This window comes from Urtica dioica, chromosome 10, assembly GCF_054948205.1.
Source record: "Urtica dioica subsp. dioica isolate 48M chromosome 10, U.dioica_male_clone48M_v1_H2, whole genome shotgun sequence".
Lineage (NCBI taxonomy): Eukaryota > Viridiplantae > Streptophyta > Magnoliopsida > Rosales > Urticaceae > Urtica > Urtica dioica.
Genome location: NC_142765.1, coordinates 18,329,987 through 18,347,546, shown reverse-complemented (window position 1 = coordinate 18,347,546; position 17,560 = coordinate 18,329,987). Strand labels below are relative to the sequence as shown.

At 31.8% G+C, this 17,560-nt stretch overlaps 2 protein-coding genes across 2 annotated transcripts; one reads left to right on the top strand and one right to left on the bottom strand.

Moving 5' to 3' along the window:
• Nucleotides 1-9,830: 9,830 nt before the first annotated feature.
• On the top strand, nucleotides 9,831-11,310 carry LOC149383701 (DNA glycosylase superfamily protein). The gene is made up of 4 exons (XM_089629221.1): nucleotides 9,831-10,291; nucleotides 10,519-10,719; nucleotides 10,812-10,868; nucleotides 10,966-11,310. Exons 1-4 carry the CDS (start codon nucleotides 9,887-9,889, stop codon nucleotides 11,197-11,199), a joined length of 897 nt encoding a protein of 298 aa, XP_089485347.1. The 5' UTR covers nucleotides 9,831-9,886; the 3' UTR covers nucleotides 11,200-11,310.
• Nucleotides 11,311-12,256: 946 nt separating this feature from the next.
• Nucleotides 12,257-14,723, bottom strand: LOC149383700 (peroxidase 41-like). The gene is made up of 2 exons (XM_089627883.1): nucleotides 14,289-14,723; nucleotides 12,257-12,817 (listed from the first exon to the last, which is right to left on the bottom strand). Exons 1-2 carry the CDS (start codon nucleotides 14,721-14,723, stop codon nucleotides 12,257-12,259), a joined length of 996 nt encoding a protein of 331 aa, XP_089484009.1.
• Between the last annotated feature and the right edge of the window lie 2,837 nt (nucleotides 14,724-17,560).

The window sequence follows — 17,560 nt, the reverse complement described above, 5'->3', positions numbered from 1 at the left end:
AAAATAAAAAAAGTAGAACAAATAGTTGTCTTAGTTGTGTTGTTGTTGAAATAAACGTGGCTTCCAAAATTGAATCGTTCCATTCTTTATCATCTCCTAATAATCCTAAAGCATTACATGTTGATTGGAATGTTGGGTATTTTACATCATCGATTGTTCGTAAAGATTCAAAGCTAGTAGCTCCTTTTTTATAAGGGTTCAGTGGCTATCTAGCCATATGAAACGTTAGAAATTTCGAAATAACCAACGTTTCGTTATTTTTTTGTAAATAGCCACGTAAATCTATTTACGCTATCAAAATAATAAAAACCGTAGAGTAAATTTCTAATAAATACGACTATTTATAAAATATTTACAATAGTTTTTGGCTATTTACAAAAAATTTACAAAACGTTGGCTAAAACACAAACACTTATGTGTACATGGCTTATATCGCTTAATTTTTGTTTTTATAATTGAGGAGTAATCTTAAATAATATAGCTCTCCCGAATTCGGGTGAACATAATATGTACGTCCGATTGTGTAACCAAATTTTCTTGGAGTCCAAATTTTATCTCGATTGTTCCAAACCCATTTTTTGGGGAATTGTATATAGGTTAATTTTCTAGCTTCCTCGTTGGATTTGTTTATAGTCATCCACTCCGTTAAAGTTGTTTTCTGAATTTCTGGTTGTCTCAAAATGTTTTCAAGTTTTTTATTCGAATGATATGTAATATTTTGTGTATATGGTAAGTGAATTGATAATCGTTGAATAGGTGGTCTTCTATGATGCATAGGATATTCAAATAATCTCCATGTAGCTTCATATGGTGTAATATAGCGACAATTGATATAATTTTTTATTTCATCAATATTCGTATTTGTTTGTACTGAATTTTCAGAGCATATATTATCTTCAAAAACTGCTCTTATACGGTCCGGTCCTTTTGTCAAGTATTTAAATAAATATTTGATAAGCATTGATTGAGAACAAATATCACTATTTATATGAGCATTAAATTTGAGACACAATTCTCTATTGTAAGGTACAATGAATCATGCAAGGGGCATTTGTCTTTGCAAGACCACACGGCCCATGCATCATGAATTCAGTAAATATATTATATCCTATCAAGTCGGTGCTAGGGTTTGGTATCTCTGTTGAAATTATTTTGTCAATTTGTGATGGGTCGTTTATTTTATGTTCAGAATGTAACCAAAATAAGAGATGACAGTGTGGTAATCCTCTTTTTTGGAATTCGACAACGAATAAATCAGCAATTACTGGTCTAAAAATAGTTCCTGATTTTATAGTTAGAAGTATTTGATTCAATTTCATTTTGAATACTCTTGTTACTATATCAGGTCGATCTTCTGATTTTTGGCCGGAGATTAATGATAGTGCTCTTGTAACTTCAGGCCATTTTGGATTACATGTGAAAGTTACAAACAAATCAGGATTTCCATATTCTCTACAAATTGCCATCGCGTCTTGATAATTTTGTAACATATATCTCGGACTTCATGTATGACTCGATGGAAGAATTATTTTTTCCCTATTGTATTGGCGTCGGTATCTCCTCTTTTAACGACATCTTGAATACCTTGATAGATTTTGGATCTTAGAGTTTTTTGGTTTTTTCTAACAAAATCTAATCGATCTTCTTCTACAGAAGAATATGCATCAACTAAATATTGTTGCAATAATCTACCACTTCGCAGTAGAGTGCTCTTTGAATTAGAGCGTTGTTGTAATTGATAGCAATAAACCGCTCTCATTGGAATTCTTTTACGTGAATGTTGCTTATCCAAATGATCAGTATTCAATTTTAAGTCTGGTCTATACCCATCTTCTCCGTACGGAAAGAGTAGTGGATATTGTAGCGACATGTAGGAAGGATGTAATTTTGTGATTCGTTGTAGATTATTAGGTTTGTTTTCTACAATAATGTGTTTTCCTTGTTCATATTCTCCAATGTCACCAACAATTAATCCACCGATGTCATTCGATGTTGGTAGATCATATTGATCAGAATCTCTATTTCTTCTACCTAAAAGTCTTAGTCTGATATTTGGAATATTTGTCTGTTCATATCTATCTCTTATAGTTCTAAAAGTTTTTACTAATATATTTGTTTCATCTAACATATCAATTAATTTTTTAAGAATTGGTTCAGTAATAAATTTTGAGTCATCTTTAAATTCTAATGTAGACATTCTATTTTGTATTTCATTATTAGTGTGATATATAATTATATATATATATATATATATATATATAATTGGGCAAATCTGGGAGGTTTATTATTAGTTGGTAATAGAGAACCTAATAAATGATGTACTTGTCCACTTATTTTAAATATATATGGACCTTAATAATTATTAATATTTGTATCTATATTAGCTCCAAAAGATGTTAGAGCTAACATCGAATTTAGTGTACGAATATATATATATATATATATATATATATATATATATATATATATATATATTTTGTAGTAAATGGTCTCTGGTTCACTATTACAGCTTAAGATATGATATAATATCGGCGGACTCTCCTTTAGTAAGGGTAGTTTCACTTTATTCTTTTGACAACATAAATTATATGTAGGTGGACCACTTTCATTTGAACGTTCATCAAACCAGAATAATGCCCCACAATACTCGCAACAATATTTACAGTCACCCAAATCTAGATATCAGGTATACTGTGTCGCTACTACTTTGGGAGATTTTATTTGCATATTGGAAATTAACGATAATCTTTTTTGAGTTTTACGGGATACAGTTGATGTTTCGGGAGCAGGATCAATGATTTCATCATCCAAGTAGTTGGTATTTGTTGCCATGTTACTATTAATATTATTACGTCTTCTATGTTTATTCTTTGGGCAACGACGTGGATTTATAGATAGATTACTACGCTTTCTACTCATGAATAATGAAGACTAAGAAGAGGTAAAGGAAAAAAAAACAGTAATTAAATATAATAAAAATGGAAACTTTATATGGAAACTAAGTAGTTGGATTCTACTGAAATTTGTAAAGCCTGTCACAGAAAATAGCTATGAATATATGTGCAATTGAATGAATAAGTCGTACAACAATACTTGTAGAAACCTAAGTTGTAGTATGAAGTAACTGTCTAGGTAATTTAGGTAATTTTGTATAATGTGAGTACTCTTTTTTGTAATGCTAGTAGTCATAATGAAAGATGACATATTAGGAGACATTAGGGTAAAGTAGAAACTTTTTTAAAGCCGTTGACAAAAGAAATTGTAGCAACTTACTTGTAGAAGGTCTGAAGCAAGTAGCAATATACGATCGATGGACAACCAAATCACAGCTATTTGACCTAAATACAAATCAGCGATACAAACATATGTGATTACTTGAAAAGATCAGGATTCCTGATATTTCTAAGAATAACTCAAGTCTAAAACTCGTAATACCGATATAAGTTCGTACATAGCTTATGTAAGTTGTATGAAATTAGAGAGAAAAGTGCAAATTAATAATAGTATAAATATGGTTAGCTTCTTCTTCTGGTGTATTTTCTTTCCAATACGTAATTCAAATTACCGAAACTACTCTCAGGTACATCAAGAAAATATATTAAAAAAATTTAAATTTTTAGTAGTAACAAAAAAGAATGACCAATTTGGATACACAATTTAAAATCGGAGCAATACAACATCTAGTCCATTAAAAGAAGTTATATTTTGCGTGCAATCAAGTGTTGACTATTTAGAATTGAAAGGACTTACTTTATACAATAGATGGTAGGTGATAAGATAAACGACCAGACAAACTATTTTAGCTGAAAAGGAATAAAGAAACATGAGCACATATTAATACATGAAAGGATAGCAAGTTTTGATATTAATAATCGCATCATATATATAACAACGATAATAAGAATACGTGGTCACGCAAATGGTATTTCAATCTAAAATAAAAAAAATATAGTTAACGTATACTTACTTTATACAGTAGGCGATACAATGGAGCGAGCAGCAATATATTAAACACCAAACTATACAACTATTTTACCTTGGAAAAAATCAGAAACATGAACACATGTTATTTCAATGCGAAGTGAAAGCAATATAATAAACTGTTGACTGTCGAATAATTGAGAGTACTTAGCAATATAGTTAACGTGTACTTACTTTATACAGTAGGCGGTATGGTGGAGCGAGCAACAATAATATATTAAACACCAAACTATACAACTATTTGACCTTGAAAAAAATAACAAAAAGGAACACATGTTATTTCAACGCGAAGTGAAAGCGATATAATAAATTATTGACTCGAATAATTGAGAAGACTTACTTTATATATATGCAGTAGCTAAATCATACACTGGAGCAAATAACAATATACGGTCGACGATTACACTATAGAGATGTTTGACCTTGAAAAAAATAAAAAAAGATGAAAACATGTTATTACATGAAAATATAGCCGGTTTAAATTTTAATAATAACAACACAAATACGAAGATGATAATAAGAATATATGGCCAGGTCACACATACGCTGTTTAAAAAAGAGACATCATATTTTTTTTTTGGGCATTCTCATATTTGTGAAGAACCCTAAAGGTAGGTATTAATTTGTGACGACTCGACTTTTCGGACCGTCTTACTTATCTTACTTTTTAAACTTTATAAAATTCTTTAGAAAACTTGGAAGGATTTTTATTTTTTTTAAAACACATCGAATTAAGGCGAACCAAAATTTTAAGATCTTAAAAAGAAACAAAAGCATTTAAGAAAAATATGAAGATTGCATATCGAACATTTCATGAAAAGTACTTAACCAAAATTGAAAATACGAATTTAAAATTAAACATAGCGGCAAAAATACTAAAATATATTCCATAATCTAAATCTCAACCAAATTAGAAGCTCTTTGAAACTTCATAACTTTGAAATAATTGAAAATAAAAACTTTAAAATTTATTTCTTAAAGACTTGTAGCGGAAGACTTATTCTGTAAATGAAAATCATAACTCAACCATCTCGCTATCGACGCCGCTAGTCCGCCCTGCTCAGTTCCTTGCAAGTTGTTTACCTACAACACCGACGTATATTTTTTTTTGAAGAAATGAGCTTACGCTCAGCGAGAATAATATAAAGCTCACAAAATAAAAAGAGTAATGCAATGCATGAACCGGTTATTAGTATTTTAAAACTAATTGATGACTTGATCTTTCTTTTCTTGATTCTATCAACTTTTAGTTCGGGGTGCCCCTAGGGTAGTCGTACCTATTTCAGTGCACACTTAAGAGACGAAAATATGGGGTTGCAAAGTCCCACACTTCGCTCTATATAATAAACATATTAGGGCCTCGGCCCGAGAAATTTTCCCATTTGGCACCGTAAGTCGGCTCGAGAAATTCTCCTTAAGACCTCCGTAGCTCGAGGTGGTACGACTCCCTTGCTTATCTTTATCTTTTCACTTTTTTATTTTCGTGACATGCATGAATGACGTATGACATAAAATATACATGATAACATGACTAGAAATAAGAACATGATATAAGTATTCTAATTATAAGATATCATCATATAACATACCACATCATATCATATCATCACATAACATAACATACCATACCATATCATAAACTTAGCATATCATAACATATCACACATAATTTATCATACCATACCATATCATACCATAACACATATGTCAAACAATCACACTATAACAATTTAAAAAAATATATCATTAACTCATTCAGATCATATACTTATCGTATTTTATTTTGAACTAATCTGTGTTGCAGTGAGATTATTCTCACCTTGACAAAACAGGAATAAAGCCCTTTGGGTCGAAGACAGATTGGAACCTCTACTTGACTCGAAACCTAATCGGGGTGAAAGACTATCGGGGGTCAGCTAAGGAAAGGATTCAAGACATACTTTAGATTCTGAAAGTTTTCAGAAACGACATTCAATGTGAAATTACTAAAATACCCTTGGCTATTAGGGTTTCGGTGAAAAACTAAAACTCTGAGAAAACTTCTGTAAACATTTAAGTACGTATAAAACATAAGTTCACTTTTTGTAAATGCACCACAGCCAAAATAATTTTTTAACTATTTATTAAAAATAAAAGAAGTGCTAAAATCTAACTTTAAAATTTTTGCCAAAAACTGTCTGCGCACCGTTTTTAAAATAATCATAAAATATTCTGTATTTCATAAAAATATTTTGCGATTAAAGTTTTAGATAGAAGACATTTAAACCTAACTTTTCCATAAAGAATCAACGCAAAACCAAAATTTTTGAATCCAGAGTAAACCGTTTAAAGTATGAAAATCGGAAATAGGTCTCAGGTCTGCGCACTGATTTGGAAATAATCGGAAAATATTCTGTATTTCACAAAAATATTTTTCGATTAAAGATTTAGATAGAAGACACTTAAACCTGACTTTTCCATAAAGAATCAATGCAGAACCATACTTTTTGAAATCAGGGCAAGCATTTTAAGAAACCATTTTCAAGAAATCCGAACCAGATAGAAAAGAAAGCATAACTATTTAGAGTTACGAATTTCCAAACAAAGAGAGGAGTGGGGGAGTGAGAGCAGAGAAGAAGCGTGAAAAAAAAGGATTAGATATTTATATATGGCTTAATTAAACCCTAATCCTACTTCTAATCATAAATTATTAAGAATTATTTTTATTATATATAATTATATATATATATATATATATCCCTTAGTAGTACGTGATTACTATGTATCGTATAATATTATATTATATTATATAATATAATATATAACATAATTATATATACGTACATAATGCATGTCTTAACAAATTAATCTTAAATATATATATATATATATATATATATATAATCATATAATATATATAACTTAGTTATAATATATAACTTATATAATATATATATATATATATATATATATATCTATAATTTGTATTTTAAAGAATATATTAAAATAAAAAAAACACACCAAAACACACATAAAATTAAAAAACTTCAAAAACTTTTTAAAATTAAACCAAAACACACATAAAACTTCAAAAACTACCACGTAAAAAAAAATCATTCACTACTACTTTATTAAAAAAAAACTAACAGTCACTCGAACACTAAAATTTTAGCTTTTTAATTAAGCTTAAAATTTGGGATTTCACATAATTTTTAATTTTTGTGGGACTTTTTCTTATCTGCAAAATTAAACAAAAATATTTTAGTATACATATCGTTTTCAATTTGAAAAACTTCCAAAACAGTATAATATATTTCATGTAAGCTACCTGAAAAATTATTATTTAAGTGTGTGGACATACACATACACGTAAACACACGAAATAAATATTGAAGAAGAAGAAGACAGAACAACACAAAGTCTTGGTTAGGATAAGTCAAAGTAGGTAACGACGATGGTGAGACGTTCGAAAGTTGGTGTATTTTCTGGAAAAGTGATATGTGAAAGGCACCAAAGTATTCACTCAGCCTTGTATATATAACCATCAGATATATCTAAAATATTGCGTGCTCAATTATGAAGTGATACATGGCCAGACCAGACCAAATTTTGTGTGGCTGCCTAAGTCCATGTGATGTAAACATGTGTAAAGTCTAGAAAGACCAGTTATATGCACACACATTGTAATAAGTTGGCATAAAATTTAGACACATTAGTTTTTACCTTTATTTTTTTCAAGGAAGATATTTCATACGAAGCACAAATACATACAACATTAAAAGAGCAAAAAGGAAAAACACTTCACACACGTGGCACAGATGGATTGGAGAGGAGTTGCTACAGTAAATTTGCACCTCCTTTTAGTTATAGTATATAATGAATCTGTAAATCGTAAATAGTAAACAATTTTTTTTAAAAAATCTGTAAACATAAAATAAAAATAAAAATAAAAGTTGATTGCTGTCAACTTTAACAACGCTATTTTCGCGATAAAAACTTTAAAACGCTGTTTTTTTTAGTAGTTTCAAAAATCACTATCATATAATTTCCATTAAGAAAAAAGTAATCCTATCTTTTGTTCCATTTAACAAGACATATAATCTTCCACAATTTAGAAAACTAAAGAATACAATTTTAATACTCAACTTTGACTACAATTTTATGTGAGAAATTTCATAGATTAGATTACGTAGTGTATTTAAATTTAGAGAATACTTTTTTTGACGAATATATCATGAATTCTATCACCAATTAACCCACTTTAAACGTTGAGATTTTAATATAGCCAATGTTTAAAAAACATTAAATAAATAACCAACAGGCTGATGTGGCAAATAATTTATGCAGCTATCCTTATAAATTAACAATTATAATTTAATTTTTAATAAAATAATTTAATGTATTATTCAATTTTCCTAATTATTAGGATCTCATATTATCTCTTCTCCCTCTCTCTTTTTTTTCACGCCAATATTCTCTCTCTCTCTCTCTCTCTCTCTCTCTCTCTCTCTCTCTCTCTCTCAAGAATCGATAGCTATTTTGAAATGTGCATAGCTAACTTCATTTCTTATGGTTGTAACAGTGTAAGTGACAATTGCATATTTTAAGTTTTATGCACTTTCATAGAGTATGATTATATATCATGGATCATTGGGTATTTTAAGTTTTATGCACTCAAGTCTGATTGTATACAAACGACTTTATTCTTCTGGAATTTGGATGTCAAAAAAGAGTTTATAAATTTCATCATTGAAACTTGTTATTTTTTTAAATTCACGAATTCGTATAAAATCTGACTGACTATTAGCTTAGTTCCGATAATTTTTAATTATTTATAAATCGTCAATAATTTTTCGTTAATTATCATTAAAATGTAGTGGTTTTGTATGATTTCAGGTTTTTTACTTTTGAATCGTTAGTAAATTTTCGTTAATTAATGTTAATAGGCGCTGATTTTCTGTATGGGTTCATGTTTCTTATTTCTTAATCATCAGTAAATTTTCGTTAATTTTTGTCAATAAATTATGCGTTTTTCAAATTTTGGGACAATAACAAATTTAACTTTTTTCGACGAAAGAGAAATGAAGTGCAACAAAAAAAAAATTCTTGAATTTTGAAAAATAATTAACTAGGAAAGCAGTTATTTAGTTTGTGGGATTCTAATTAATTTTTTTAAAATAAATAATTAAGGGTATTTGGGTAAAAGACTAACATGTCATAACTAGCTAATTAAAACTTTTAAAACTTAACCATATTAAAATTATAATGTTTCAAAATAACTAGTTTGCTAGAGCACACTAAACAAAAACATAACAAAAACTTGCTGTTAAAAAATATACTCCACGAGGCTGAAAAAGGGCATGAACTTGGAAGTAAAAGGGCATGAACATCGAAGAAAGAAAGATACTAAGATCCACCAAATTAGACGTCATACCAAATCAAGCGACACCATACACAAAAATCCAACATAAAGATGACGTTGCGATACTGATTCCAACCCGAGTTCAATAGCAATAGTGATGACAAGAGATAAAGTAATGGAAGTGCAACAAGACATTCGTCGTGAAGAAAAAGATTTGTCGAGTTTGATGACAAAGTTGATCACACGGTAATACACCAAAGTCTGCGACGAACATGCCGATGAGAATGAGGTTAAAAAATTATTGAACGAGATTTAATGATAGTACTTAAATAATAATTTTAGGGTATGATGCGGAACAAAACTTAAAATGGGTATAAAAGCTTAGCAAAAATAAAAAATAAAAAATTAACAACAATTTCCATTTTTCATTTCTGCGTATTACGACATGTCGTTTGTGCGCGTCCAAATATTTTTCCCCTCGTCGTCGTCAACAATTAGAATCGAACTATCGAAGTCCCAAATAGGAAAAAGGAATCACGAACAGCAATTTCACAAATAGTGACAATGTCAATGCAAAAACCTCGTAAAAGGAAAAACCAATTCGACCATCAACAACAATCCGACGACAAGAAACCCACAGCTCAAAAATCAAAACCTAAACCCAAACTTACCTCGGGTCTCTCCTCCGACGATCCATACCCAGACCACCCATGGCCGAGCCTTGAACAATGCCGAGCCGTACGAGACGACCTCCTAGCTCACCACGGCTTTCCCGAAGAATTCGCAAAGTATCGCCGAACTAGACCCAATACCAGCGACGATGTAAAGTCCGAGTCTTTCGATGAGCCGAACCAAAAGGAGAGTGTTTTGGACGGTTTGGTCAGGACTGTTCTGTCTCAGAACACAACGGAGGTTAATTCCCTTAGGGCTTTTGATTCTCTCAAGTCCGCTTTTCCCTCTTGGCAAAATGTATGTACTTCTGCTTCTTTTATTTATTTATTTATGTATTTATTATATTGGGTTCATGGGTGTAGCTTTAAGATGGATTATTGAGATGGGGGTTTTTTTTTTTTTTTTTAATTGTGTTCGGAATTCTGACTGAAGATGACTCCATTTGGAAATTCTAGTCTTGTTTTGCTTTGATATTGATCCTCAATGGCTTCTCTTCTAACTCGGTTGTTTATTTTGGTGAGAAGGTTTTGGATTGTGATTCAAAGTGTTTAGAGGATGCCATTAGATGTGGAGGTTTAGCCCCAACAAAAGCCAGATGTATCAAGAACACGTTAGCCTGTTTGCTTGAGAGGAAAGGAAAGCTATGTTTGGAATACTTGCGAGGTTTTTCGATCGATCAAGTCAAGGCCGAACTCTCCCACTTCAAAGGAATCGGCCCCAAAACTGTAATTTTTCTTACAGATTTCCATTTTTTAAATCCGCCTTTGATGGAAAGAAAAAAATCACTAAAATCTATGTTTTCCGAATGAGTTTATAGGTGGCTTGTGTTTTGATGTTTCAACTCCAGCGAGACGATTTTCCGGTGGACACACATGTAATGCAGTACTCTCTACATTGACCCGATTTTTCCTTTTTGTTCTGTTCCTTGGTACTCAAGAAAGCTGTTTTTTTTTTTTTGGTCGTTCGTTCAGGTGTTCGAGATTTCGAAATCTCTAGGTTGGCTTCCAAGTGTGGCTGACCGGAACAAGGCGTATCTTCATCTCAATAAGCGAATACCGGACGAGCTCAAATTTGATCTCAACTGTCTGATTTACACTCATGGAAAAATCTGCCGAAAATGCATAAAGAAAGTAGAGAAGAATCGGACTCAGAAGGCCTCGGATCAGGAACTGTGTCCTTTGCAACATCACTGTAAAAGCTCTTGAAATCTACTAAAATGCTCTTGGCGATTTGTTAAAAAAAATTTCTTTCTTTCTCTCTATTATGTTCTGTTCTAGACCTGTCTTTCTATTAATAGAGGAGTATTGTTAGTGTTACCATTTTGTTCTATTCCATTTCTTTCTATACCCAACAAAAAAATTTCATTGACCCAATTCCCGTGAATTCAACCGATGACGATACCCAGCTCGAAAATGATTCCCATGCTTATATGTCTCTTACCGGCACACTCGATGCTCAATCCTCGCGCACGGCCTCTGCTCGCTCTGGAGACCTAATACACGAGACTTCACACAGATTGACCTAACAAACTTCTTTGCTTTATTAATCATTTCGGTTAGGTCAGATTAGGGACTGAAATCTAACCTTAAGGGCGTATTTAGGACCTGGAAAATAGGAGGGAAAGAAAAATGTAATGTCCCGTATTGTTTGGATTGCGGAAAAGTGTATAACTAAAGTGATAAATTGGGTGCAAAATAAAATCCATCCAAATATATATAGAGCCCAAGTTTGTCTCTTTTCTCACTATCCCGTTCTCTCTTTCCCTAATATTTTCTACTGACTTCTAAACACTACATAGATTCCCCATCAAATTTTCATGTCCGTTTTCTTTTTTCCATCATATTTTCACTTTCCCTCACATTTTTCGTGCTCCGAACAGAGCCTAACAACCATTTTCTCTGTGTACGGTCATATCCCAGGGGGACTCCGACCTAGTTATTGATCTTCGTGTATAGTGATTATCTTTGCTAAACTAGACAATCAAAGACGATTCAGCATTCAAGTCTCTCTGTCTATACTCATTTATCCTCCATTGCTCAAGAAGAAGAAAAAAAAAACTAGTATTTGTCACGTAACTATATATATATTTCTCCCTCATGCAATAAACCAGCATATTTCATCATCCACGACAAACATTTCCAACCAAACAAATCACTCTCATGAAACACCTCAAAACTAACCAGCAACAACAACAACAGAACCAACAGCAAGAACGATCATCACCACAACAATAACAATAACAAAAAAAAAAAAACACTCTCTCTAAATAGAATTGAAAGAATCACATCGGCGCCGAACCTCTCCTTTCTTCCCCGTCTTGACCCCGAGCACGCTGAGCTTCTCCATGGCGTGCGCGAAGTCGGCGAAAAACTCCTTCTGATTCTCTGCGTAAAACTCCACCGCGGGCCTCGTCCTCGGATCCTTGGCCATCGCGCTATCCGATCGCAGAAGCCCTAAGCCTCGCCGGAGATTCTGATAGTACACGTTGTCGAACTTCCCGGGAGTCATGACGTCGTTGAAGGCCGACATGGACGGGTCTCTCGAGTAGTTGGCGCACGTGCGTTTCAAGGCTGCGGCGAATTTCGGGTGGATGTCGGGGTCGGTGGGGACGGTGGGGCTGAAGCGGAAGAGGCGGTCCGCGAACTCCTTGCAGTGGGAGAATCCGATGGTGTGGCCGCCGGAGAGAGCCACCATTTCTTTCACGGTGAAGCCCTTCCGGGAGAAGATTCCGATCATGCTGTCCATGCTGTGGTTCGTTAGTGGGAGGTTTCCTTTCACGGTTTTCGCGTGGGATGTGAAGCTGTCCTTTCGTCCCAGCCGTACCTTTACATATATATATGTATAAATTAACAAAATATTAAGTAACTAAGCTCTTAAAATAAACACGAAATTTTACCAACAAAATCAAAAAAATATTAATAGTTGTAAATATTTTTTAATAATTATAAATAATCATCAGATTTTAAGGGCATAAATACAATGATAAAAAAGTCCAAACAATGACGCATTATTTACTTAAAATTTACAACAACAAAAAAAATGTCTATTTAACAAATTTTCAAATTTTAGTGATTTAATTACTCAATTAATTGATAAATTAAATAGTGAAAAATTAAGATATCATAGTCCTTTCAAACTGAACTATAGTTGATTAGTAAATAAAAAGTCTAATATTTTAGATTTTTAAGAAAATACTAAATAAAATTAAGGGTTTTCCTTTTTGGGTACAAAATATAAAATTTGACTTTATGTATAAAATATTCTTACGTATATAGGTTTATATACATTTGGTTACATTAACAGAATTCATATTCGTATGTTATATACTTTTAGTTTGATTCGATATCATGTTCTTGATTATACATATATAATGAAATAGTCTTAAGTACTTGGTGTTAGTTTTGATTATTTCAGTTAAAACATCTCTAATTTTTATAAGTAGGTCGTCTAAAGTTCTACATGCACGCCTTTTACTTTTATGCGCACTATATAATATAAAATATTGTCATTTTCTTATAGAGAGGTGCATTTTTTTTTAATTAAGCAAAAAAATTGATAAGATTTTAACCTTACTAGAATAAGTCTAAACTTCCTATACACAGTTGGGTTTTTTTTCTTCTTGTTTTTTTTTAATTATCTTTACATTACATTGTAAATTTTTGGCAAATATTTTTTTTTTTTCCCAAATACTGTATGCATTAATGGATAAAATTCATGACCGATAGCATTCAACGTAGATTCTAACGTATGCCTTTTTTTGTGAATCTGTATTATCATTTTTAAGACTTTTATTTGATCTTTCACCCATAGTCTTAGTGTTTTAAGGTACGGCTAATTTTTCTTAATAAACTCCTGCAACTTCAATATAAATCACGTAGATTTTATCGTCAATGTAGTCGACGAAAACATTTTAATTATAAATATTATTATTTTACTTAAGAGGATTTTTTAATATAATAAGAAAATGGGTAAATTTTTTGAAATCATTCTAAAGAAAATGGGTATAATAAATCTAAAATTCTCTCTTTTTTTTTTTCCTTCGTTCTTTTCATGAGAAATAACATATAAATTCACTCTTATATATCAATCAATTCAATTTTATTTAATATAATAAGAAAATGGGTAAATTTTTTGAAATCATTCTAAAGAAAATGGGTATAATAAACCTAAAATTCTCTTCTTCTTTTTTTTTCCTTCCTTCTTTTCATGAGAAATAACATATGATCAATTCACTCTTACACCTCTATCATTACTAATTTACTATTTAACAAATTAGGGCACACACATAACGTACCTTGTAAAAGGGTCCACCGACCATGGTGATGAGGTCCCTAGTGGCCTGAGAGAGAATATCGGCGCATGAGACAATGGCCGGGCATGTGAGCTCGAGCTCGGTCTTGGCCCGGACCACGACGTCGAAGGCGTCCCCGGGCAGCGAGAGATTCTCGTCCGCGTCTCTCTCGGAGCCGCCCGGGTTCGCATGGTTCGACGTGACCAGAACCGAGGCGTCGCAGCCCGAGACCATGCAGTCGTGGAAGAACAGCCGAAGAGTCCCCGCCGCCGTCGTCGGGCTCGTCAGCTGCTTCTGGAGCACCGTGTCCCGAATGATCTTCTCGAACGCCGGGCACGATTTACGATAATACCCCTCCGTCAGCTTAGCCTCCGACGACGACGCTGCTGCGAAGATGATGACGAGGACCGTCGCGAGGAAGCAAAGGTTGTTATTCATCGTTTATTTAAAGCTTAGTTAATTAATTGAAGCGGAGAGAGACAGAGACTGCGTATGATATAGAGTTATGGAAAGGGTTTTTCCCTTCTTTTTTTTTTTTTTTTTTTTCTTTGGTTAATTGATCTCTCTCGGGGAATGGAGAGAGAATGTGGGATTGTGATCAAGGGAAAGGAGGAGAGAAAGGAAGAGTGGTGGGGAGGGAAATTTGGGGGGAGTTTTGTATGTGGATGTGAGAGATTATAGGGCGGAGATAAAATGAAATTATTACAAGTAAATTAACATGTATTGTGGTAATTAATTGGTTGTCTTTAAAGAAAAAGAGCAAAAAAAAGGTCTCGTGATGACATATTTTGTGATAAAAAAAATGAGGTTAATTTGCTATATTTTTGCATGGTTGTCTTGTGTTCGTGTGTCTTTTAGGGTCAACGCGCGTGTATTTTTTTTTACTTATTTTTGTCCAAGACCTGACTATTTTTGGGTCTGTGTTTTGCTGTAACAGAAGGAAAAAGGGAAAAATTAAATTAAATTAAATTGTTGAGCGTTAAAAAAAGAAAAAATCTTTGTTGTTTATATAAGAACGTATTGCTTTTATTTTTCGAAGGATAACTAACGTACGTGTTGATATACTTGATAGTCATATTTGCCTAATTGACATGAGTGACTGTGCACGAGAAATGATTGTTCGTAATAAATGAAATGATAACATTATTGTGAATCTATTTTTAGAAGCAATATTTTGTTAAGCTGATAGATGATTTTTTAAAGAGAGATGCTATTTGGCACGATTAACGACCTCCGACGATCCACTCAGAGGTTGACACGTGGCAGTTTAATGCCACGTGTCAATCTCCGAGTGGATCGTCAAAAGTCGTTAAACGTGTCAAAAAGGATTTCCGTTTTTTAAACGAGCGGCTATATACCCAAATAAAACTTAAGCTTTTACAAAATAGTCATAGTTTGTCAACTATAAGCAAATTAGCCAAAATAAGATTAATCTAGGTTGGATTAAATTTAATCCCACGAACTATTAAGACAGAATGTAAGTTTTATGAATGCTGGATTAAAATTAATCGAGGCAGGATTAAAAGACGTAGTACTCTCAATTGGCTATTTTGCTATACTTAATCTATGACTATTTTGCAAAAGTCATAGTTTAAATTGGCTATTTCATACCATTTTTTTTAAATCATATCTTTGATGAATTCTGCTAAGAGAATGACAAATGTATATTTCTATCTTAATGCTTGTGTCTACAATAGAGCTGAATATTGTCAAATGCTGAAAAATCCAAACAAATTTACCGCGAATATTTCCAGCGTCACAATAAGTTCAAATAGTGAGTCTTTTAATATTTTTTTTATATATGAATAGTGTTTCTAAATAAAGCCTAAAGCAACAAACAAATTTAAAAAAATTCTATAAATATAAATAAAAATAACTAAGAAGAATTTTTTCGTGATAAAATATCTATAGGGGATGGACTTATGAGTGATTCAAAAAGAGCTTACACAAATCTATAAAAATAAAAAATTTACCATGGTCAAAGTTAGTGGAACCCGAGTCAAAAGAGGGATAATTTTTTTTTCTTCATATTTTAACTTCACTCAATATAAATAATTATTTATCATTTATTATCCCAACAACTTTTCATTTAATTTTTCCACAATTTCAATCAAATCACATTACTTTTCACCAATCAAAACACTTTAAAAAGAATATTTTTCTCTCTCCTTCTAACACTTTACTCTCTCTTCCTCACTCATTTTCAATATGTTTTCTCTCTCCTCCTAGCTCAGATTATGTTCGAAATATTTAGTGACAAACTTGTCACTTAATCTAAAACATGTCAAATTAGTGACACACTCATAACTAAACCCTACAGAATTAATGACAAACTTGTGATTAAATTTTGTATTTTTTAGATTTTGCAAACAGTAAACTTCAAATTGTTACCAATGTTTCTCATACACTCTCGCGTATTGTTATTTATGTGTTGTGATGATAGATATTTTTTACTTCCGCCAAATTAAGCAGTTCATGTGTCACGTATGACTTTTATGAGATCGGTTGATATTAATATCACTGAAATTGTAATTTATCACTACATTCATTCATAAAAATTCTTCAATTTATTTATTCAATATCGCTCACAAATCTACTCGTATTTTTTTCATTTATGTGGAGGATAACAATACTTATTCAATGTGGCTTCAGAAACATTTGGTAACAATAGTTATCCTCCATGTAACAATTTCTTAAACAATAGTTATCCCCCATATAACTATTGTTAATATTTGTGAAATTTCCTTAAGCCGCCTTTTAAGAAAAACAAATCGATAACACTTGGCTTCTCCTAGAATATCTTATTTTATTATGAAAATATAGCATTTTTTACATTTTTTTTTGTTCTTTACATTTTTATTACACTTTTTATTTATTTATTTATTTCTTTTTTACAGTTTTATTTCACTTTTCATTTTTTGTCTACGGTTTCAAAAGAACAAGAACAAAAAATAGGTATTTATGAAAGGTTTCAAATGTAAGTTATTCAGAGAATCTCCATATTTAAGATGAAGCAGCGGTGGAATGTCTACCCATTTTCAAAAAAAAAAGAGCGGTGGAATGTCTCCTTAATATTTTGAAGAGAAAATGCTTCTTTATTTTAAAAGGGAGTTTGAGTATAATAGTCAATTTAAAACATAAAATTGTCAAAATAATCTACATTAAGTTTATTTTGTACAATAACCAATAATCCATATAAACCAAGTTGAAGAGACAATAATACCCTTCATTTTCATTTGAAATGAAGGGTTACCAAATATAAATGAATGAATAAA